Here is a 22,452-nt window from a genome sequence, read left to right as displayed (position 1 = left end):
CTCAACCCTTCGAGGTTTCGAGATTCAAGGTCCGCTGGAGGCTTGGTGGTGAGCTTCACGAGGTGCTGTCGGGATGGTCTTGGCGGTTCCTTTCACGTGACCTATCACGTGGTGTTTGGCTTATTTTGGCATGTAGGCAAGTCATCTCAATCCGGCATTTGTTACGACCATGGGGTGTAAAGGAACGGGCTCTCTGGGAACGACCTTCAAGGTAATGCGTGGTTTGCATTTCCGATTTTTGTCTCATGCTTTGTACAGCCATGGTGACAACTTGGGAGTTTTCAATCGGTCAACTCATTGCGTTCTGGCATGCTCGGTTGAGCAAGGACGGAGCGCATGTGAGTTGTTGAAGTTAGTATCAGCAGTTTTGGTGCGCCATAGTAGTGCCCGTGAAAGGTAATAAGCATCCCAATTGCATACATGGCAGTAGTACACTCTCTCCGTGCTTGTTCTCGTTGCCGTGACTGGGCCCAGGCCTCCAAAGTGGAGGATTGTAATGGGCGAACCCCAGCTCCAGTGCCTCGGCATCCTTTGCTTCCGGCGCCAATTTCCAGGTTCTGCCGGTCGCCTCCCGAATACGTCAGGTTGTCCGATGGTAGTAAATGATGTATAACCGTCTACTGTTCTCAACATTTTTATTCAAATTTCTGACTTTTACTTTTGTGAAGAAACGACACTCCAAGCTACTTGTTTGTACTAAACAGTTCCTCGATTAACCATGACCGAAGAAGCGAAAGTCAAGCTCCACTGGTATGATCCTCAACCCCCTGGCACTCTCAGAGTGCACATACACTACCCACCTTGCCACACACTTACACTCAACGTAGGCTCAACGGCTCGCGAGCCCAGAGCACGCTCTTCCTGCTCGAGCAACTAGAGATCCCCTACGAGCTGGAGATCCACCACCGGCTCAAGACCATGCTCGCGCCGCCAGAGCTGCGCAAGATCCACCCGCTCGGCAAATCGCCCGTCGTGACGGTGACAACCCCGAACGCAGCCGGGGAGGAGCCCATCGTGCTGGCCGAGACGGCCTTCATCACGCAGTACCTGTGCGACCATTTCCCCAAGGGCCCGGAATTGGTTCCCCCGCGGTGGAAGGAAGGCCGGGAGAACCGCGTGGGCGGGGAGACGGAGGAGTGGATGCGGTATCAGTATCTGCTGTACTACATCGAGGGCAGCTTTATGTTTACCGTGGTGTTGCACTTTATTCTTACCGGTATGTCATCCCTAGCCTAGGGGATGTTTTCGTTTTAACCTACCATGCGGTCGACTCGACAAGATACCCATCATGCTGACACTGACACCCCCCGCAGCCCTCAAAGGCCCCAGCGTGCCCTTCCTCATCCGCCCCCTCACGACCGTCATCGCCAACCAAATCATCGCCATGACCGTCTTCCCCAACATGAAGCGGCACTTCGGCATGCTAGAGCAATTCCTCGAGACCCCCCCCGGCGACGGCGCCTACCTGTGTGGACGCACGCTCACGGGCGCCGACATCATGCTGTCGTACCCGCTCATTGCGGGGCGCGACGGCGCGTTTGATGGCATTGGGAAGTGGGAGAAGGGCTCGTTTGCGGCGACCTACCCGAAGTTGCATGCGTATACGGGCCGGCTGGCGGAGGAGCCTGGGTGGAAGCGGTCGGTGGAGAAGATAAGGGAGATTGAGGGGGATTTTGGGATTTTGCCCACGCCGGGGAAGACGGAGTCGCGGATTTAGGGGAGTGTCTAGTGTAAAGGTGGTGGTGGAATTGGTCTGGGGGCCATTTTTGTTTGGGTCTGGTCTTATTCAATTTTCGTTTTTTTTTCTTTCCCTTTTCTCTTTTCCTTTTTGGTTGTTTGGTTATATCTTGGCCCTGAAACAAAGTGGCATGTGATACCTGTGCCGATGGCGTGTGGGTCCGAAACCGAACAGCCGGGGGGCCGGAAGGACTTGACGGCGCGGCCGGAAATGTGTGGACCACACAGACCACAGGTCCACAGGTCCACAGTCCCAAAGAGGCCCTGAAATGGGCCCAAATGAGATGCGCAATTCCAATTGGACCTTCTCCCGCTCAACTCGATGCACCCGATGTTTTCCGCAACAAACGACTGTTGTTTGCTTCTGTCGTCAACGATTTCCAGAACATCGAACAAGCCAGCATGACGTCAAAAGCCAGAGTCAACACGTCAACAATTCAACAATTCAACCCAGCTAAGAGAGCCGTTTGGTTTCGGGCTGCCTGTAGTTCCGCGCAGCCAGCTGGGGAGAATGTGCAACGTGGAGAGAGCCTGGTGCGCTTGAATAACTCTTCAGAGCCTAGTTAATTAATTTGACAGGCAAGCGACAGGATCTCGAACATGGATGGTTGAGCTGACAGACTCGACGATGATTTGACGGGCTGAGCAGATGAGATCACCGCGCTTGTTAGGCACCAAAATTGAGCACCGCTGTCAATCCCTAACCAACTTGCCACTCACCGAATTGGTTCTGGATTGATCAACACGGGCAAAACGATTCAATGGGGGTTACGAATACCATACTCTTTTCTCGGAACAGCAATGGGCTGTTGGACAACCGCTGCAATGAGGCGTTTTCTTTCCTTCGACCCTTGTCCCTACAGGGCGACCGTCCGCGCCGATGAAATTACCACCAACAACAGGACGCAGATACGGGTCGATACGGCCGTCCAAAGGCCCCTGCAGACGGTGGTGGCAGGTGAGAAAGTGGTCCATCGATCCCTCGCCTGGCGGGCCTCCGGACGACCCGACCTTTAGGGTTCCATTTTCAGCCTCAGCTTACTGCATTGCCTTCTTTTGTTCTATTTCGTTCTAGAGTTGTTCTCTCTCATTTTCTCTCTCAGCATTCATAAACGTCCCGGTGGGGCTCGTCTGATGATTTATTAGTTATTGGGACGTTTTCCCCTTTTTTCCTCTTTTTTGTGCCCTTTCACCCCCTCGTAATGTTTTACTGTGTACGAACGAGCGAACAAGACCCCTGGACGGCATAACGTTATGACGAGGTGAAGGGTTGTTGTGAGTGGCAAGGAACAAGGATCACGAACCAAACAAACCGCCAAACAGCTTGTCCTTCCTGACTCGCCTCGGCATCTCATCTTTTATACGAAGTACTGTGGTAGTCTTGGGGCCCGACAAACGACGACAAGACACACAGGGCCATATACTACACTGTTTCGTAAGGCCGAATCGAATTTGCCGTGACCTGAATAAGCCGGCGCAAAGGAGAAGCGCCGGTCGTCCTCGGCCCTGCAATGTACGCATCGACAACATCTCACATCATGGAGGCCCCGGCCCACCCGGTTTCCGTCCCTCCCGTGATGATCCCGTCGACACGCACCCAGCCGGTCGTTCCCGTAGCAGGGAAGCGCGATGAATCACCGCCACCACCGGAGGGGGCCGTTAGCGAGGAGGACGACCTTGATTTGGATGTCGACCAGGACGATGCCCAGTCGTTTCTGCAACCCGCCATTAGCCCCCTAGCCACCCGGCTTACCTCGCCCCGGACGCCGGCGGCTGACAAAGTTGCCGCGTTTGAGCGTCAGCCCGGCGGGCTGTTTGAAGTAGTGGGGGGGGATGGTGATGAGCCGAGTCCGCCGCTACGGACGGTGCCGATGGCCGAGCCGTCACCGTCACATGTTCCGATCCCGATCCCCAGTGAGACGCGCGCGGGAGGAGAAGGGCCTGTCCCCGTGCCTGTGCCTGTGCCTGGACCCCGGTCCCGGGCGTCCACGGCCGCAGCGCTCCCCACGCCGTGGCAGGCTGGGCCCAAGACGTTCCTGGTGCCGGAGCAGGGCCGGTTCCGGTCATCTATGGCCGCTGCGTTCCAGACACACTCGCGACAGCACCGCTCGCAGTCGGTCGGAGAAAGTGCGTTGAAGAGGTTGTCCAAGGCGTTACCGTCCATTTCGATCCCGTCCGGCCTAATATCCAACATCACGACCCCGACCTTCTTCTCTTCCTCTTCCTCCAACTCCAGCTCTAGCTCCCCGCAAAAAGACGGCCACCATGGACCTGGATCCCAACCGCTAACACCAGCACCAACATCGGTACCAACGCCAGCCTCTATCCTGACCCCGCTCACACCTATCCGGGGTCTTGACCGCTCTCATCATACGCGCCAGAGCTCATCCCCTATCCAGCCGGACTCGGCACGGCCGCGGACGTTGCGGCACTCGGCGTCGGACGACTCGCTGCTGTACCACACGCTGTCGCGGGTGTCGTCTTTGGGCGACGATGAGCGGTTTGCACATGTGCGGGAGCAGGTGAATGTGCGGATCAAGGCGATCAAGGATAGTTTTGACGGGCCGTCGTTTAAGTTGCCGCAGATGCCGAGTAAGTCTCTCGCAACAACCCACACATGGATACATGGATATGTGTATGTCTCGGGAACAGGGATAATGTGTGCTGACACCTACTTCCAGATCTGTTAAACGCGCCTTTAAAGAAATCCGCAACAGACCCCATCCAGCGCCATCGCGCCGGCTCGCTGGGCATCCTCCAGTCGCGGCCAGCCCCAGCCGATCCGCTGGACGCGGTGCTCGAAAACCTCACCGGCGACATCGTAGTCATGGGCGGCTACCGCGGGTCGATCCTACGCTCGGCCAAGGCCCCGCACCGCCGGCTCTGGGTGCCCGTCAAGGTGCAGCTGGGCGTGCGCAAGGTCAACCTGGAAGTCGGCCTGGAGCCGGAAGACGAGGAGGCCATGGAGCAGAGCATCATCGCAGACGGCATGCTGCAGAACATCGGCCCCGTGGACATCTCGAAGCGGTTGTTCAAGCGACTGCGAGAGTGCGAGAATGCCAAGAACGGCACGCTGCGGGTGCACGACTACGGGTACGACTGGCGTCTCAGCCCGCATCTGCTATCCCGCAAACTGGCCGAGTTTCTGGAGAAGCTGCCGTCGAACCAGCCCGGTGTGCGCCCAGAACAGCGCGGGGCTTGGGTTATTGCACACAGTCTCGGCGGGCTTATCACGCGACACGCCGTCAACCAGCGGCCGGAGTTGTTCGGGGGGGTGTTGTACGTCGGCGTGCCGCAGCGGTGCATCAACATCCTCGGCCCGCTGCGCAACGGCGACGCGGTGCTGTTCAACGAAAAGATCTTGACGGCGCAGGTCAACTTCTCGCTGCGAACGACCTTTGTCTTTTTACCCGAGGACGGCTTCGCGTTTGTTGATAAAAACACCAAGGAGGAGTACAAAATCGACTTTTACAACGTCGACGACTGGATCAAGTACCGGCTCTGCCCGTGTGTCTCAGAACCCGCACTACCCGCATTATCACGGAGCAGCAGCGCGTTCGGGTCGCTGCTAAGTCTGTCCGATTCCCTCCCAAGTCTACCGCTGCGCAACCGAAGCAGCACGCAGAGCAAGCGAACCAGCAACCCAGCCGCAGGCTTAGCAGCCGAAATCAGAGAATCCATGTTCAAAGACCGCACCCTAGCACCACAGATGAACAGTTCCTCAGCCCCATTCTCCTCCTCACCCCCCAACTCCCACCCGCCATCCCCCCCCGAACGCTCATCCACCCCCCCGCCTCCATCCCACCAACAACCACAACCCGACGACACCCGCGCCCGCAACATCGCCTACCTCCGGCGCACCCTCTCCGAAACCAAACGCTTCCGCTCCGAACTCGCCCACAACCCCACCCACCAACGCACCAACGCCTACCCGCCCCTAGCCCTAATCTACGCCAAAGACATCCCCACCACCTACGCAGCGGGTATCACCTCGCGCGACGCCATCGCGTGTGCCGACGCCTACGATGATTTGTTGTTTGCTAGTGGTGATGGCGTGGTGCTGGCGCGTGAGGCGATGATGCCGCAGGGGTATGAGGTTGTGCGCGGGGGGAGGGTGTGTACGGATCGGGGGCATATTACGATGTTGGGGGATTTGGGGGCGGTTGGGAAGGGGTTGGGGGCGTTGGTTAGGGGGAGGGGGAAGGGGATTGGGTTGGGAGTTGCCCGAGGGACGGGTAAGAACTGAGAGAGGGAGAGAGAGAGAGAATAGGGAGGGTAGTGGGCGGTTGACTGCAGGAGATGGAAGGGAAGGGAACGTTCGGCGTTTGGTGAGACGCGGGTGGTGTTGGGGATAGAAGATTAAGGGGATTAAGGGGGGTAGTTGCATTGTGATACCCGGATGGCGTGGGACTTTTGTGTTTGTTATAGACTGCGATATAGGACTGGACTAGACTAGACTAGAATAGATCTTGTCTTTCTAGTGATACTTGAACGCCTTTAATAACAGGGTTAGGGTTGATTCCCTCCTCTAATCCCAACCCTCTCTCCTTCGACGGGAGTCCCTATGCATCAACCGAACCGACGGACCATCAGCGGTTATTCTCAAACTGCACAATCCCACCACCCACGGAAGATTATCCAGGTGGGTACTGTAACGACTCTCCCTCCTGAAATCATCCCACCCGTCTTTCATCATGCACCTCGCCTCCAGTTACCGCCGTCCCTGCCCCCCTTCCCCCCCACACTGCATGATTTACCTTATACCCGAGTTCCGAGCTCGCATGGTAGACAGGCAGGTAAGGCACCTAGAGGTAAGCAGGCCGCTGGGAATGCGGCCGGGCCTCGGTGGGTATATGGAAATGTTACGGCCTATGGTACAGGACAAAATAACCCGAGGCCGGGTTGCTTCGACGGCCTGCTTTGATGGCCGGCTGGCCGGTCGGCCGGTCGGAGGGGCAGACTGGATAGGCCTGGCCGGGTAGGCCGCTTTGGGGGTCAACGGTTGGATGCAAGACAGATTTGGGTCGGGGAGGTGGTTGTTGGGGAGTTGGGTTTAGCGAGGGTTTGGTATCCTGTGGTTGTGGATGTACATGTATGTAAGTTTGTATGTACTGTATTATGTACTGTACGTACGGGAGGGATGAATGGTTGTTTGGCTGGCTTCACCAAGCACCTCGTGAAGGTAGGCAGATCTCGCAAGCGTACCCGTCCTTCACAAGATACATCGCTGCATCATTGCATTATCCCGTTACCAAACCGTCGCCCGTAACAAGCAACCCTATCAAGCCAACCCGACGAAAAACATCACGAGATGTCGGTCTCACGACGGCAAGTCTGGGCTGGCCCTTCAGGTGAGACTGGACTCCAGGAAAAGAACCACTTAAAACCCCCGCACAAGCGCCCAATCGCCCCCAATGAAACCCCCTGCAGCCGAGCAACTCCCGCAACTCCCGCAACCAACAGCCCAAAAACACCGGTTTCTCTGCTCTCATTGGACGGCCCCCAGCACTGTCAGCGAGTCGATAAGCGCCCGCTTGACAATGGATCCCGTCCACCACCTTCACGCGTGGGTGGCCGGGACAGGCGGCCGCCCGGTTTTTGTTCCGTCATTCTTTTTGGCTTTTGATGGCCTCATGGCATGGCTTTTGAAGCTTCTCACTGGCTGGAGGGATCGGAATGACGGAGATATCCTCTTTTTTTTTTTGGTGGGTTCGCTTGCGATTCTTTGCATGAGCTCATCTGGCCCGGCCCAGTCTCCCCTTCCCAAATCGGAATTGGGGAAATGCGGAGAGCCCTGGAGGTGTTTGGGTGTTTTAGCGCCCGCTTCTCCGTGCGACCTCACGAGATGAATCGAAGTGAAGTGAAGAAGGACTCTCAAGAAATTCCTTGGACGGCCCTTCACAGTCTGGGCCGGCTGGTATTAACTGGGATCATGACAATACTACTTCGTACATACAGAGAATGTGTGTGGGAGGGTGGCAGCGCGCGACGATGAGATGCAGCAGCCCGCCCGTTTTCTCCGAGACGCCTGGGCAACGGCAAACGAAACGAACTATCGATTTCTTCTAGCCGCTCGCCTTGCAGGATACCTCCTTTGGGGTGATGAGAGGGTGAGCGAGACATTTGAGTAGGTGAGTGGGCTGGTGCATGTTAATGAGGATAAGTTATTATATATTAATACGGTGAGACCTGCTTTTGCTCTTGCTCGTACTCCTGCTCCTGTCTGTCGTTCGTGATCCGGGTGGTTGCGTTTTGTTTTGTTTTAGTTCGTTGTCGCTGCCGTCGTGGTTATCTCTATTCCGTACATATTTTATTCTTCCTTCTTTTCCCTTCGCAGGCGAGGCCTCCGTTCCCCTCCCATCTTGTTCAGTTTTGTCTTGTTTCCGACAAATCCCTTTCCTTCTCAACACCACCCAGTTATCACCAACCCATCCACCCACAAACACACACCACCACACACGCGCACCACGAAACACCATGGAGAAAAGCACCCGCTCTCAAAACTCCGCCTCCTCCTTCGAGGGTCTCCCCCCTCCCGACCTGCACCTCCAGTCCAAACTCCGCACCCTCGGCGCCCTCGACAGCGCCCGCGCCATCTCGACGGCCCTCGCCTTGCTTATCGGCCTCACCGTGCTCGGGCTTGCCGGGCAAACCCTACGCGTGTACAACGAGACACACGTCGCGGACGAGGCGACATTGTTGCCGCTGTGGCCGGCCGAGTTTAATGTCCGCCCGACGGTGTCGTTGGTTGTGGGTAGTGCGGTTGTTGTTGTGGTGAATCTGTTTGGGGTTTTGTGCAGTTATGTGCGTGCTGTACGTATTTCCCTGTCTCTCCTGTTTCTCTATTCCTCCATCACCCACCCCCAGATAACCACCCACTGAGTACCTTACATACATAAACTAACACCGACCAGCTCCGCACCCGCGCAACCCTCCACACCCCCACAACCTTCACCACCCCCCTCCTGGGCCTAACCGCCTCCCTCATCGCCATCATCTTCTACTACACCGCCAACGCCTCCGACGTGTCGGACACCTTCGTATCCTGGACCTGTCGCTGGCGAGCCGTGCCCATGACCCAGGCTCCCTATTGGGACACACTCTGCGAGCAGAGCCAGGCCGGGCTGTACCTGGCTGTTGTGCTGGTGCCGGTGGAGGTTGCGGGTGTGGTGTTGGCTGGGGCGCAGTGGAGGGTGGAGAGGTATGTGGACGGGTATTTGGGGGCGAGGAAGACGCCTGTTTTGGGCTGAACTGAGGTGGTGGGTGTTGGTTGAGATGGCTATCTGTATGAGGTACGACGGGGTGATGTGACGGACAAGTTGGCTATGTGGCTGGAGGCGATAGGCTTTATGGGTTTTCTTGTTGGTGTTTGGGAGGGCAAGTCAGGTCATTTTCACCGTTTCTGTATCTATGTATCGATCGATGTACATATAATATTCCACGTTAGTACAACCTCAAATATCAGTGTACATATTCCTCGGCATCTTGTCCATGGAACGAGCTAACTAACCCCGTGTATTATGTATCTGGTCTTACATAGCGTGACACTTACACCTTATCCAGTTTCTCCCTCAGACGTACACACATACACCTCCGCATGTATATACCTGCACCATTCGCTCCCCCATGTAGGGGTCAAAACCAGACCGTTGCACACACAAACAAACTGATTCTCGGCGTGTAGATCACCCTTTTATCCCATTGGACACCCACCGTACTGGGTTGGGCTGCCCTTCGAAGCAAAACCAAGAAACAAGATGACAAACAAACGTCCTGATATTCGGTGGGAAATCAGACCGGCCGTCCCACCGCAACTCTAGACAGGTCAAGAGGCAAGCTGCATCTGGCTCTCGGTTTGCTGCACCCAGGGACCATTCACCGCTACGGCGAGCATGTTGATCTTCTCGCGGGGTAGTTGGTGGTAACTAGAGGTAAAAGCAGACGTTTTTGCTCATCAACTTTTCCTTTCGATCTTTACCACATACGAAGCACTACTTAAACTTTCCTCTATAGGTATCATCCCCCCAACGTTGATGTCGGGGGGCGGTTTCTTATCTCGGCCTGTCCCGAACCCCTCGGGCCGCCGGGAAATATGGAGAGGGACCCCCCGCTCACACTAGCACCTCCTCGCATGCACGAGACAACCACAACCAGACGATACCACTCTTCACTCGAGCCGAGCACGAGGCGAGCGATATAATTAGACCGCTTTTATCAATCATCACTTTGCAGAATCCGGGTTTTTTGTTTTTCGTGTTCCGCATCCTTATCTGCTTGGGATCCATTCGCCTATGGAGTAGGGGGGTTTCATTTATCTCTGGGTAAGCTATCCGGGTAGATGGAGAGCCCGCTCTTGCATGATAAAAATAAGGGGCGGGGGGAAGGGGCTCAAGTCGGGGATGATTTGGGGAGAGAAGATTGACTTGGCTTCGCGAGCTCAGGGTCTTGGGGCCCAGGGAGTAGGATATGTACGCAAGTACGAAGTACATCATCGCCAAGCGCAGAAAATGCTTGTTAGTTTCCTAGGTGGTAACTTACTGCGTAGGTTATTGGGTGGTGTGCTCAGGAAACAAATGGACCGGCCGATATGCTGTGAGTCCGCCGGCGGGTCTGAGTCTCTGTTTCTTCCTCCGACACACCTGGTTTCCAGCCACCGTCGCTCCTGTTTCTCCCACGCGATTGCTCCGGCTCCTGCAGACAGGCAGGCAGGCGAAGCGGCAGCGTCAAAAAGAGTTGGCGCGTGGGTGAAGACGGCTGCAGATACCCGTGTGGAACAAGCCTATCCATATCAGAATTCGTGACATCCGCGCCTTATCAGACAGGCAGGCGATTGCATGAAGCCCGCATCTCCCGACACACCACCACCGCCACCACCGCTACCACTCTTTTACCTGACCGAAGACGCACAAAGTGGTGTCTACCTCCGTTTGGAATTAGAGCGATTGGTCGTGTTCTTTTTAGTTTTCCATTTTCCCGCCATTCTAGGGGTCTCAAGAGCGGGGCAAAGGAGTATCAACAGAGCCCTATTCTACGGCCACGATTGGAGTGCTAAAAGGTGTGCCACACTTCGGGGACCCTGGAAGATACAGCAGTTATAACTCTCACCACTCCGAGCCGAGTGTGGGAACGGAAACCTATAACGATGAGTCCCAGCCCACGGTCCGAGACTAGAAGCACGAAACGGGAAACCCGCCTTGAGCGCATCTTCTTCGAGCACGAGATCCAGAGTCCAGAAGCCCTTTCCGTTGCCCCCGTCGCGGAAGAAACCCACGCCATGCGCACGGTCGACGAAACGCTACCGCTTGGTCGAGCTCGCAGTACAAGTAAGCCGAAGCCGAAGCCGAGGACGAGTGACCTGGCGCGGCAGCGGAGCAAACGCAACTTTTTCGAGGACGCTTTCTCGGTCCACCCAACAAGCCCAGCGCGAGAACGGGTCCATGGCGATGCCATCGTCACGGCCGAGGTCAAGACCAATGTGATCGTACGTCCCCTCTTAGCCGTCGCCTTTGAGTACATACCAAGCACGGGAGACATACCCGCTGACACGCGAATCTCGACCCCTAGATCCGCGACGAATTCGCCTTCATCACCGAGCTCGCCTACCACCTCTCCTCACGCTACCAGCGCCCCGTCTCCTCCATCGTCATCACCCTCCACCACGGCGCTTGCATGTTCTTCGCCGGCTCCTTCGAACCGGCCTACACCATGTCCGTCGCCGCGCTGGCCACACAACTCCAGCCGACTACCAACAAGCGCAACGCAGCGCTCATCCAGCGTCACATGGCCGAGACGCTGGGCGTGCCGCCCGAGCGGGGCTTGGTGCGCTTTGTGCCGGTGCAGGAGGTGCATTTGGCGTGTGGCGGGAAGACGGTGGCTGGGGAGGTGGAAGAGCTGGAACGAAAGGGCGGTTGGCCTGGGACTGTTGATGAGGGAGAGTGCGGGAATGCTGGCGGCTCGCCGCTGGGTGCGGAATGCGAGGATGGGTCGTCCCCGCTGATGGGGCTCAAGCCGACAAGGACGGTGAGTGTTTACACGAGGTGGCCGTTTCTAAGGGAAAGCGATGGATCGCCTTGGCTGACTTGACCTGTGCTAGGAACGGTCCCTCACTGCGCTTCGTCCGCCGACCGGAAATATCCCGACTCCTGAGCTAACGCCCCCGGGCAGTGGTGACGAAGGGGTATCAGGGACGCCAGGATCGTACTTTAAGGGATCGCCTGAACTCGACCGGGCCGGTTTTCATCATGTGTCCCAGCCGCAGCAGCAACAACATAAGTCGGCGCGGAGGAAGAAGAGTTTCGTGTCCACCATTTTTAGGCGCTCTAGTACTAAATCCCCGGATCGATTATCGCTGCCGACAATTGTGGATGAGAGGTTGGGTGTGGTGTGAGTGTTGTTGAGATCACGGGTCTTGTTTGTCGAAGAGACGGGGTGCCAGGATTTGGTGGGCCTCGGTCATGCCGAAATAAATTTTCATGTTTGATGTCTTGTTGTGATGCGATGCTCAAAGCAGGAGCGAGAGGAAGGAAGGAGCTGGGAAACGTGCTTAAATGCCAAGAAACTCACCCCAGTCCAGCCAGTCCCTGCCTTTCTTACGTAACCATGCTCCCTGCAGCACGCCCTCGCGCGCCCCAGTCACCTCACCTAAAAGATCGTCTGAACTTCCCCCAACACAACCTGCACGTTATCACGGTGTGTTGAGTTTGGCAACCTGCAACTTGCTCCTGGATCGCAATATCGAAGACAATCAGGGCCAGCTCGCACGCGCAGCACAACACCACACATTCACGAAACAATTGCCAAAACAAGAACACCGTCGGCCCGACAGATTCCAAGTTCCGACTGAGTATGATCCCTGGCTCAAGGCCCACGGGGAACTGGCTCATTTGCGGGGGAGGTTGGTATCGCTCATTCTAGACCACCTGGAAGTTTGATCAAGAACAAGGCTTTATTCTCGTCGCTGCCAACTACTTGTCATAGGCTGGCAGCCTGGGGAAGAGTCACTGTTCTTTTGAAACGCCCCTGCTCGTCATACCCTTTCCACTACTTTCCTTATGCTTGCTTTCTTTTTTTCGTTTCATTCTTATCTCAACTCGCCAGTCACATTCCCTCTCCTTACGAATCGGGACACCGGCCAGCCTCGCGGACGGTCTCTTAACCACGCTCTTACTCGCCGCTCTCGACCGGCCGCGCGATTTCATTCCATTGGAGGAGGATCCCAAGAGCCTAAAACTCTCCGTCTCCCATTCGCCAAGTTTCAGGCTCTAAGAGCTCTCTCAAGCCCCTGCCCTGGTTGCTCGTTGGGCGCCTGCCCCTGGAGCTCTTAGCTCAAACCAAGGGCGTGTTTGAACGCCGTCGGCCTGAGAGTTGCTTCCGGCCGTTACGACCGTTGGCTCCGGCGGTCTGAGGGTTCGCTGGGGACCGGCTGTTGTCGTTGTTCCACAAACCGAAAAAAGGAATCGAAAAAGAAAAGATGGAGGTAAGCAGGCTCCGGATTGGTGTAATGAACCTCACTTGTTTTTTCTTGTCCTTTTTTTTCTTCCTTCAAATTCGTCCTTCCACGCCCGCTTCAGTTTGCTCTGTTTTTCTCTTATGGCCCTTTGAGTTGCGAACAAACACACCGAATCATCATTTTCATTACCCCTGCAAGTGCAGCATCATTGTGCCGGCATCACCAGCGTGGCATGACCCGGCGTTCTGGGTCAGAAATAACGCGCTACCGGGCCCATGGTCATCTTGGTGTTCCCACTCGCACAGGTCTCCGAGCAAAGAAAATCCTGATGGACGTGCCCCTAGCCGGGGGTATGCTCAACTTCAGGGCCAGTGTCATCATGCTCCGAGCCTAGGCAGCGATGCTCTCCGTGAGAACCACGGACCACCACCGAGCAGCGGCAGGCATGACGAAGGCACGAGACAAGCCGAACCTTTTTGTGGGCGCCGGTTGCCCTGACTCACGGGAACCCGGGAGCCCTTGGTTGGCTCTGTATGATGAGCCAACGGCCACAAATTCCTCGTCACAATTCGTTGTACCACGATAAGACACGGGACCCGCCGTCTTGATCCTCGCTCGCCCTCTCCGTGTTTATTTTTTGCCCTAGTCTTCTTGTTCGAGGGCATATAGTCCATACCCGTTCCCTTCACGGCTACTCCCCCGTCTTGAAGTCCTGTTTCTGGTACTCCGGGTTCCACTCGCTTCCGACTGGCCGGGTCAACAAGACGAGGGCGAGAGACAAGGATGAGCATGGGCCAAAAACATGAGAATGGGAGGCACTGCTGCTTATGCTGCTGATGCCGACGAACTCATCCGGTGGCGGTGAAGAAAGGGTTCCCATCACCTTGTTTTTCTCTACCTCAACTCTTGAGATCTCGCGAAGGCGGAGGGTCCATCCTTGGCTTTACGCCCTCGGCATCGCACAAGGCAAGCGCCGCCTGCGTCAAACACCACGGCAGATCGCCTTCACCGGGCTTATCTTGTCTTAAAACAACAAGCGGCCTGCGCACGCGGCTTCCCTCCCGCTCCCGTTCCGGCCGGCTCAGACATCCGACGACCAATACGCGCGAAGCCTCTCGTCCGTCTACAAACGAGCCAGCCCTGAATCCCGTGGGCCTACGATCTCTGGGTTTACAAAAAAGGGGAGCTGAGGATGAGACCGTGAGGACGAGAAATTCTTGCTCATCTCCGTCCTCCTCATGCTAGGACCTATCCAACTGCCCTTTGGATTTCACCACCACCATCCGAACATCAATCCTGTTTACTGCTTGTCCTATTACCAAACATGTCTTTCACTTATGCCGAGGACGGGGACGTCCCGACTGACACGAGAGGAGGGCCTAGCCGCCCTCATCCGGTCCGATTTATCAGTCCAGCAGCGCTAAATCTTCATCGTGTCTACGAACAGAACCGACAACGGTTACAAAAGAAAGATGGCACCAAGGTGCCGGACCCGACCACACCTCAGACTAAAGGGCGACCCAGGTTGTTATTGATGGGCCAGAGGAGGTGAGTTTTGTTGTCGGTTTCTTCTTATCTTTGACACTCTGCTGATGATGATGATAGGAGCGGCAAGTCGTCAATCTCGAGCGTGGTCTTTCACAAACTACCCCCTAGCGAGACATTATTCCTCGAGTCCACCGCGCGGATCCAAAAGGACAGCCTCAGGTAAGTTCTGCCACTAGGTCCTCCTATCCGAATTGGGATCCCCTAACGCTAGGCAGCTCGTTCATGGAGTTCCAAGTATGGGATTTTCCCGGGCAAATCGACATATTCGACAATCCGAACTTTACCTTTGATATGGACGCGATATTTGGCGAAATCGGCGCTTTGATATGGGTGATTGACGCCCAAGATGATTACCTCGAGGCAGTGGCCCGTCTCAACGCCACGATCCTCCACCTCCACCGAAGTTACCCGCACATTAATATCGAGGTGTTCATCCACAAGGTCGACGGCTTGAGCGACGACTACCGACTCGACATTCAGCGCGACGTAACGATCCGCATCCAAGACGAACTCTCCGACCAAGGCGTCGAAAACGCGCCGGTCAACTTCCATCTCACCTCCATCTACAATCACAGCATATTTGAAGCTTTCAGCAAGGTCATCCAGAAGCTGATCCCGCGTCTGGGCCAACTGGAAGCCATGCTTACCAATCTCTGCCGCACATGTCGATTCGAAAAGGCCTACCTCTTCGACGTTAACACAAAGATCTACATCGCCACAGACAGCACACCTGAGGACATGGCTAGCTACGAGATCTGCTCCGACTATGTGGATGTCATAATCGACTTCACGGAAGTCTACGGCTCCTGGTCGCGCTCCGAGAACTGGCGTGAGCGGCTCGAGGGTGAACCGTGGGCACAACCGCTCGATGACCAGGTCGCGTGTGAGTGGGCGGAGAGCGGCATGGTACTGGCTGATGCGCGGCGGCCGATCATGTTGCGCGAGGTGGACAAATTCTTAGCGCTGGTGGCGATCATGAAAGAAGGGTCGTACGAGAAGATGCCGCAGATCAATATGAATGTGGATGTTGTGGTCAAGGGGTTAACGGAGTTTTTTGAGATCACCAAGCCGAAGGACGTCATTGGTGGGGGGCCTCAGAGTGCTGGGTTAGTGTAGGGGCGAGCCAAAAAGAATGAAGGGGGTCGAATGGATGGTAATACTACAAAAGCCGGTTCGTTCGGTTGGGGGGGGAATGAGACGGACAGGAAGATAAGAGACGAAAATGCTTGTCGTTTGCGGACCAAAGGGCAGGAGCACCAAGTATCGTGAATGCCTGTTTGGGATTGTACTCAAGGATAGTATAGCAAGTATATATCGTGACGTGATTTGGTCTGGCGTCTTGTTTTCCGTAATTACAAGCTGTTTGTTTTCATTGTCCCTCCCTTGCTTGCCCTTTGCACGTGTGGGCCTCCCTTTTCGGGGCCGCCGCAGGTGTGCTGCGGGGTTCCACCGTTGCACCCCACAAAGCCGTTCCCTGCTCGGCTTACACATCTTGTCTTTTCTCGATTCTCTCGGTCCTTCTCCAGGAATGGAGAGATGGATCACTTGGGTCGGTAATAATTCCACGGAGATATAATTCTTATTTTTGAGGTAATACTAGACCCTAAGCATTACTCTGTTAAATCCCCTGGGTACGTTCCCCGAACCCCCCACACATAGGTGTTCACAACCCGCTGCGGCTGCCTCATGGAAGTCACAAGGCTCACAGCCACAATGCCCCACAACTTCCCAAACCCCTGGCAAACAGGGGTTGATTCACAGCGTTCAAAGATCACAACCAACAACCACATTTTTGCGGGGTTTGGATCGGTATTGAGGTAGGGAGCCGGGACAGTTGGTGTGCTGGCGCAGCAGCTGTGACTGCGAGGTTGACCCATAGGCCGCTTGCAGCCCGCATTGCACCCAAGGTTGATTGTCAATTCACTGTGAGAGGCCTCTCTGATAGCGCTTCTCAGAGTCATTCTTGGTCGGTCGCCCAGAACGGCCGGCAATCCTTCGGCCCCCTCCGTGCCTGGACGGTTTCTTGAAACTGGTCGGTGGTGTTGGCCGGTTCTTTACTTTTGTTTCGCTTGCTCCCCTCATGATCTCTCTCATTCTAGTTTTCCCACTCTCGTGCAATCTATCCAACCATCCACCTCTGCTTGGCTGGTGCCTCTGAAGTGCGATCCTTCCCGCTCGTTTCAGCGAGGGGTTTTATTTGGCGTCGGCTTGTGGTGTTTTGGGATTTTTCTTGTGAAATTCACTTACCCACTCACGCAAGTGCTCACTCATCACACGCACGCACGCGACTTGCCTGTGTCTGTGCAGCGAAAGACTACCTGCGCTTGGGTTGCAGCAGCAGCTGACAGGAGAGTGAGGAGAACATCTCAACTCCCACAACTCGCCAATCTCCAAATCACAAAGTCCCTCCCCCAATCAACGCAATCATGGCGCCTACCCTGTACTTCGCCTATGGCAGCAACCTCTGGCTAGAACAAATGGCCCGCCGCTGCCCCAGCAGCTACTTCGTCGGCCGCGCCATCCTCCCCGACTACCGGTGGCAGATCAACGAGCGCGGCTTCGCCAACGTGGTGCCCTCCCCGGGCCACAACGTCCACGGCCTCGTCTACGAACTCGGCAGCACCTCCTCCGTCTCCCCCGGCGCCATCGGCACCGACGAGCGCCGCCTCGACCGCAACGAGGGAGTCCACACCGGCGCCTACGCCAAAGCCTACCTCCCCGTCATGCTCTACGAGGCCTGGCAGGACCTGCAAACACGCACCACCGCCCTCGCCGACAGCAGCACGCTCTCCGCTCTCCGCCGCGGCCGCCACACCCTGGGCGATTCCCCGCTTTTGAACGAGCGCGCCCCGTACATCAAGAGCGTCCTAGTCTACCTCAGCGAGACTTACACGCGCGAGGGCGACCCCCGCGAGGAATACATCGACCGCATCAACAGCGGCGTAGTCGACGCCATCGCCTTCGGGGTACCCACAGGGTTCGTCCGCACCGCCATCCGCCCTTACATCCCCCCCGACCGGTCAGCCTCGCCGGGTGCCCCCTCTGCGCTCTCCTCCCGCGGGCGAACCTCAACTGCGCGGGGGACGACGGCTCCTGCGGGGGTCGGGGGGGTGCTGTCGCGTGGACGTGCGAGGTCGGTGTCGGGTGATGCGGGGCCGACGCCGTGGGATGGGTGGGGGGCAAGGCCGGAGAGCTGGACGCCGGAGGATGAGGCGCTTCGGCAGTCGGGACGGAGGAGGAGGATGAGTAGTAGTGGTGGTGGGGGTGGGGGGTTGGTTACGGAGTATTGGACGCCGGTGAGCGGGTTTTTGTTGGGGCGGTCGAGGAGTACAAGGAGGGGGTGATTACCTAGTTAGTTAGGATCATAGGATGAGGATGGTGATGGGGAGGGGGTTTGCGCGCTGATTATTTGTGTTGATTTCTTACCTACCTAGGTGGCCTAGATCACTGGGTGCGCTGTTACAAGGTCGGGATTCGGGAGCTATGAGTTATGACGGTCATGATGATGTTCTTAGTTCCGTTACACTACAGGACGGAACGGATTAAAGTTTATTGATTGCACTGAATTTGAAAGTTGAGTCCATTACGTCGGAGACATTTTGTTTGTCTCAATTACTTCGGGAAATAGATCCCGCTTTTTGCATGCATCCACACGCCAATAGGTATGGCCTGAAACGGCTCGAAACGGTCTGTAGTCTGTACCTGATATCGGACTAAATATCCGAGCATACAGTAGGTGGAGTCATGAGCCGGGTGTTTGTGACCTTGTCCTTGTCTTGTTCGACTGATGGGGATCTGAGCATGGTATCTACGGATTTGTGTGGACTGTGGATGATAGAGTGAGAAATGAACAAGCAGAATACTCGCAAAGTTGCAAACTCAGTGAGGGGAACTTGAAAAAAAATTGTCGCAATAAAAACAACAAATGCCAATGCTGGAACTCGGGTTTGTGTTTTTCGTTTTCTATGTGAAATAATCATATACGTGACAAGTTAACCAGGTGATTTTATGATCATGAAGATATGTTAGTCACGAGATGGAAGCAAACGCCGGCTGGGCGCAACTACCTACCATACCTATCTCGGTTTCGCAACCGAGGTGGGAACCTATACCGCTGCGAGCGTAAATCTACCGGCGTTGAAGAAGCCCAGAAGGATGAATCCGGTCAGATCGCTCCCCATATTTATCACACAATCCTCCACATATAGACCGACTAGTATCCGATAAGTGTCCCCGCCGAGTCCACCGGAAAAGCGTGTATTCTATGTGGTAGTTCCGACGGCTGACGGCCTGCTGGCCGAGGTAAGAGTTTAGAGCCGCTTGGCGTTCGCCGGCGAGACGTGAAGCGGCTGAAGGAACAGACATGAGACAAGCTCGGAGGGTTGTAGGATACATAGATGTGGGCCAGCTGATAAGGGTTGGATGAAAACCTGCCGAGAGTGGACATTCGGGCAAAGGTACTGTACCTTAATTAGGTAATCAATTTCGTGAGCGGCCCGAAGCTAGCTTGGCTACCTACCTAACTAGGTAGGTTTCTGCTTCTGGTGTTTTTGCAAATTTCATGGCAGGACTGCAGCACCAATTACCCCAGTGCGGCTCTTTAGAATCCTGATTCCAAACTCGGATACGTAGCCGTTGCGGCACATATAAAATAGCGTATCTTACATCCCTGAATCCTTTTGTGTATTCGTTAGAAAAATCAGACCGCTGCGTCAGCATGACATTTGGTGCCGCGGTGCCGCCTGTGCCCGCGGCCTTGGCATCGAAGAGTGGAATGTGGAACATCTAAACCTAAGTGCTGACCTAGGTACCCTTATGAGTAAGGCCAACAAGTATTAGATGATTAGAAGAATGGCTGTTGGTTCGAACCTGAGATTTTCCGTTCTCGAACCTTGATCGACGAGAGAGGAGAGACTCGAGCTGGACCACACTGCGTCCCTAGCTAGGACTTCCGGGTCACGACTCTTGTCCCAGTTTGAATCCGGCCGCCGGGACCCGATGGCCAGAACAACAGGTTGCAAGCGTCAACTTTGGGGGAGATATGGAGGTCAACACTACCACCTACACATAGAAGGACCTCATCATCGGATATCCGAGACCTAAAGGATTGGCTTACTATTAGGGATAGAATGCGGGGGTCTAGGTCGGGGCTGTTTGAGGCCACGCCGCAGGAGCTACCTATAGATTAGGCCCGAGGTCGCAGGCTGGTCCGCGACTGCCCGGATTCTATGTGAACAGCCATAGGTCGGTCCTGCCGAACAACGAATCCATCCGGTCGGCGCCAGAGCGCACCTGCCAGACGTATACTAAGGTATAGATATCAAGAAATCGGGGCAGTCTGCTTATAAGTTTGCTAGCGCCCATCCCGCCCAACTATTATAATTTATTGCACTTTCCCAGTATCTCAACGCCGCAACATTCGCAACGGAAGCAGGTCTTCTGCATCTCGCCCCAACTACCCTCCACTACAACGCTTGATTTATACACCCTTCAAACGCTTTCACCCCAGGTCCTCGGCCATAATGGACCAGCCCCAAGAACCCAGACGGCAGCGTCAGGAGCAAAGACGGTCCCACCGGGCGACAGAGGGCGATGCCCGCGATGGACGCGATGGACGCGACGGACGCGATGGCCGCGATGGACGCGATGGCCGAGATGGCCGCGAGGTCCGTACGACAAATCTGCAACCGGTTGTTGTGACTGCGGTACCTCGCACCGTAGGACTGCCAACGAGCAACCAACCTGGGCCGCCGGCAACGTCGCCAGGGCATACTTCAAGGACATGGCACCGCATCGAACGGGCAGCACTGCAAAGGAACCCTAACCGCATGCCTCCCATGGATCCTCCGGACACTGATGATTATATCCTCTACTTTGCCTACGGCAGCAACATGTGCATCACTCAGATGGCAGACCGCTGCCCCAGAAGCATATTCGTCGGAAAGGCCCAGCTGCACGGCTACAGGTGGCAGATCAACCAGCGTGGCGTCGCCAATGTCGTTAAAGCACCGGGCAAGGTGGTTAGAGGCCTGGTCTACCTGGCTCACTCGTCAGATATGGCTCCCCTAGACCGCTACGAGGGTGTGAGCAGTGCCCTCTACGAGCGACAGATCCTTCCGATTGAGCTGTTTACCCACAGCATTTTCGTCAACTACAAGACGAAATACATGGCTCGCCTAATGGAGCACGAAGATCTGAAAGGGTTTGACTTGAGCGGCAAAACAGCCAAGGGCCGGAAGGTCGAGACCGATGCCCTGGTATACGTCAGTGAGAATTACAAGAGAGACGGCCTCATTCGCAAGGAATACATCTCGCGTATGCGAAAGTCGGTTACCCAGGGCTGCAAGCTCGGTCTCCTGCGCACCTATCTCAACGACACCCTCGTGCCCCATCTTGGCAAGCTCGATGAAGTTGCCCAGAAGGTGGTCGAGAGTGATTGGCAGAGGGCGTTCTATCGCGAGACCGAGAGGCAACAGGCGAATAGCAATGGGGGAGGGGCCCCTCCTAACTCTGCCCTCCTTAACTTCATGGCGGGCGCTACCCCGCCCCCTAGACGCACAGGCAATGCTGCCAGCACCGGCCGCCGGCCCGCCATCATGCTCGTCGAGCCTCGCCCTGAGCGCCGGACTAACGGAAACGCGGGCCGTACCAACGGCAATGGAGACGGGGGGCGTACGAACGGTAACGGAGATGGGGGTCGTACGAACGGTAACGGAGATGGGGGTCGTACGAACGGCAGGGCGGAAGCCGAGGGCCGGACCAACAACCCCTCAACCTCGACCTCAACCGCAAACTCGACCGCAAACCCAACCCCAACCCCAACCCCCGGCCCGGAACCCCGTCAAGAAGGTAAGTCCTTGGACTTAACGACCATGATGCGTAGGTGCATAGCTAATAGGTATATAGGACGTTTTGCTCGGGGCTGGAGGCATATTCTATCTCTGCGACATCGCGGCGACGACAGCGACGACGACAACAATGCGGAAGGCACCGAGCCGACCCGTCGCCGCCAGAATGGTGCCGCCAACGGTACCAACGGTACCAACGGAACAAATGGTACTCGCGACCAGCCCGACAGTCGCACCGCCGCCAGGAGCAACTCCGAATCTTCCGGTGATAACGCCAACGACCGTACCGCCGCTGGGAGGGGAGCGACAGCCAGGACTGGCGGTGGGAATGGCAACGCGTCTGCATCGCAGCCACAGCAGCCAAAGGCGTCTAGTGCCGATGGTGCTGGGGGTGCGCCCAAGGCCAGCTCAACTTCAGGAGCGCCGCGCCCAGCAGCAGCAGCCGCCTCCGCCACAGCAACTACTTCGACAAATGGAACCAAAGCCGCTACCAATGGGAACAAGACCGCTGGCAACGGGACCAAGACTGGGGCCGCTGCGACAGATTCGAAGGCCCAACAGCCGCAGCAGAAGTAAGGACGGGGAGCATGTGATCTCGGGAGCTTGGGAGGTGCTGGTGGGTGGATTGTTGGATTGGACAGAACTGGGCTCCGCAGCCGAGCTGGTCTCGGACGGTAAGATACCAGCCTCTGTAGCAATCTTCCCGTTATGGGAAGCAAGTGTCGCTTGAGAGACATTAGAGGATGATATCAAGGGTTTGTTTATGAAGATTTATCATGGTTTGGTGGGGAGTGTGCCTGAGATTGAAAGGCCGTGGGATTTAAATTGCATTTTTTTTACCGGGAGTGAGCAGATAGAGCCCAGCCAACG

General features: G+C 56.0%; 8 protein-coding genes across 8 annotated transcripts; 7 read left to right on the top strand and 1 right to left on the bottom strand.

Moving 5' to 3' along the window:
* Positions 1 to 718: 718 nt before the first annotated feature.
* On the top strand, positions 719 to 1,717 carry C8A04DRAFT_10006 (uncharacterized protein; the record flags this gene model as incomplete). Its single annotated transcript, XM_062776431.1, has 3 exons — positions 719 to 750; positions 828 to 1,216; positions 1,314 to 1,717. The coding sequence occupies 3 exons, from the start codon at positions 719 to 721 to the stop codon at positions 1,715 to 1,717; spliced, it is 825 nt and encodes a 274-aa protein (XP_062639622.1).
* A 1,597-nt stretch (positions 1,718 to 3,314) lies between these two features.
* On the top strand, positions 3,315 to 5,983 carry C8A04DRAFT_9992 (uncharacterized protein; the record flags this gene model as incomplete). Its single annotated transcript, XM_062785713.1, has 3 exons — positions 3,315 to 3,651; positions 3,736 to 4,329; positions 4,419 to 5,983. The coding sequence occupies 3 exons, from the start codon at positions 3,315 to 3,317 to the stop codon at positions 5,981 to 5,983; spliced, it is 2,496 nt and encodes an 831-aa protein (XP_062639621.1).
* A 2,231-nt stretch (positions 5,984 to 8,214) lies between these two features.
* C8A04DRAFT_26067 (uncharacterized protein) lies at positions 8,215 to 8,987 on the top strand (the record flags this gene model as incomplete). Its single annotated transcript, XM_062779788.1, has 2 exons — positions 8,215 to 8,550; positions 8,652 to 8,987. 2 exons carry the CDS (start codon positions 8,215 to 8,217, stop codon positions 8,985 to 8,987), a joined length of 672 nt encoding a protein of 223 aa, XP_062639620.1.
* Positions 8,988 to 10,879: 1,892 nt separating this feature from the next.
* Positions 10,880 to 12,124, top strand: C8A04DRAFT_35222 (Tautomerase/MIF superfamily; the record flags this gene model as incomplete). Its single annotated transcript, XM_062783091.1, has 3 exons — positions 10,880 to 11,218; positions 11,302 to 11,757; positions 11,831 to 12,124. The coding sequence occupies 3 exons, from the start codon at positions 10,880 to 10,882 to the stop codon at positions 12,122 to 12,124; spliced, it is 1,089 nt and encodes a 362-aa protein (XP_062639619.1).
* Positions 12,125 to 14,510: 2,386 nt separating this feature from the next.
* Positions 14,511 to 15,850, top strand: C8A04DRAFT_26065 (uncharacterized protein; the record flags this gene model as incomplete). The annotated part of the gene is made up of 3 exons (XM_062779787.1): positions 14,511 to 14,734; positions 14,792 to 14,893; positions 14,950 to 15,850. 3 exons carry the CDS (start codon positions 14,511 to 14,513, stop codon positions 15,848 to 15,850), a joined length of 1,227 nt encoding a protein of 408 aa, XP_062639618.1.
* A 1,310-nt stretch (positions 15,851 to 17,160) lies between these two features.
* On the top strand, positions 17,161 to 18,078 carry C8A04DRAFT_9947 (uncharacterized protein; the record flags this gene model as incomplete). The annotated part of the gene is made up of 1 exon (XM_062785693.1): positions 17,161 to 18,078. One exon carries the CDS (start codon positions 17,161 to 17,163, stop codon positions 18,076 to 18,078), a length of 918 nt encoding a protein of 305 aa, XP_062639617.1.
* Positions 18,079 to 20,199: 2,121 nt separating this feature from the next.
* On the bottom strand, positions 20,200 to 20,518 carry C8A04DRAFT_26063 (uncharacterized protein; the record flags this gene model as incomplete). Its single annotated transcript, XM_062779786.1, has 2 exons — positions 20,200 to 20,415; positions 20,477 to 20,518. 2 exons carry the CDS (start codon positions 20,516 to 20,518, stop codon positions 20,200 to 20,202), a joined length of 258 nt encoding a protein of 85 aa, XP_062639616.1.
* Positions 20,519 to 20,571: 53 nt separating this feature from the next.
* On the top strand, positions 20,572 to 22,158 carry C8A04DRAFT_26062 (uncharacterized protein; the record flags this gene model as incomplete). Its single annotated transcript, XM_062779785.1, has 2 exons — positions 20,572 to 21,583; positions 21,641 to 22,158. The coding sequence occupies 2 exons, from the start codon at positions 20,572 to 20,574 to the stop codon at positions 22,156 to 22,158; spliced, it is 1,530 nt and encodes a 509-aa protein (XP_062639615.1).
* Between the last annotated feature and the right edge of the window lie 294 nt (positions 22,159 to 22,452).

Source organism: Dichotomopilus funicola (assembly GCF_033296635.1).
Source record: "Dichotomopilus funicola strain CBS 141.50 unplaced genomic scaffold C8A04scaffold_10, whole genome shotgun sequence".
NCBI classification, from domain to species: Eukaryota; Fungi; Ascomycota; class Sordariomycetes; order Sordariales; family Chaetomiaceae; genus Dichotomopilus; species Dichotomopilus funicola.
The sequence above is the reverse complement of the archived record's forward strand: the minus strand, read 5'-3'. Positions and strand labels throughout refer to the sequence as shown.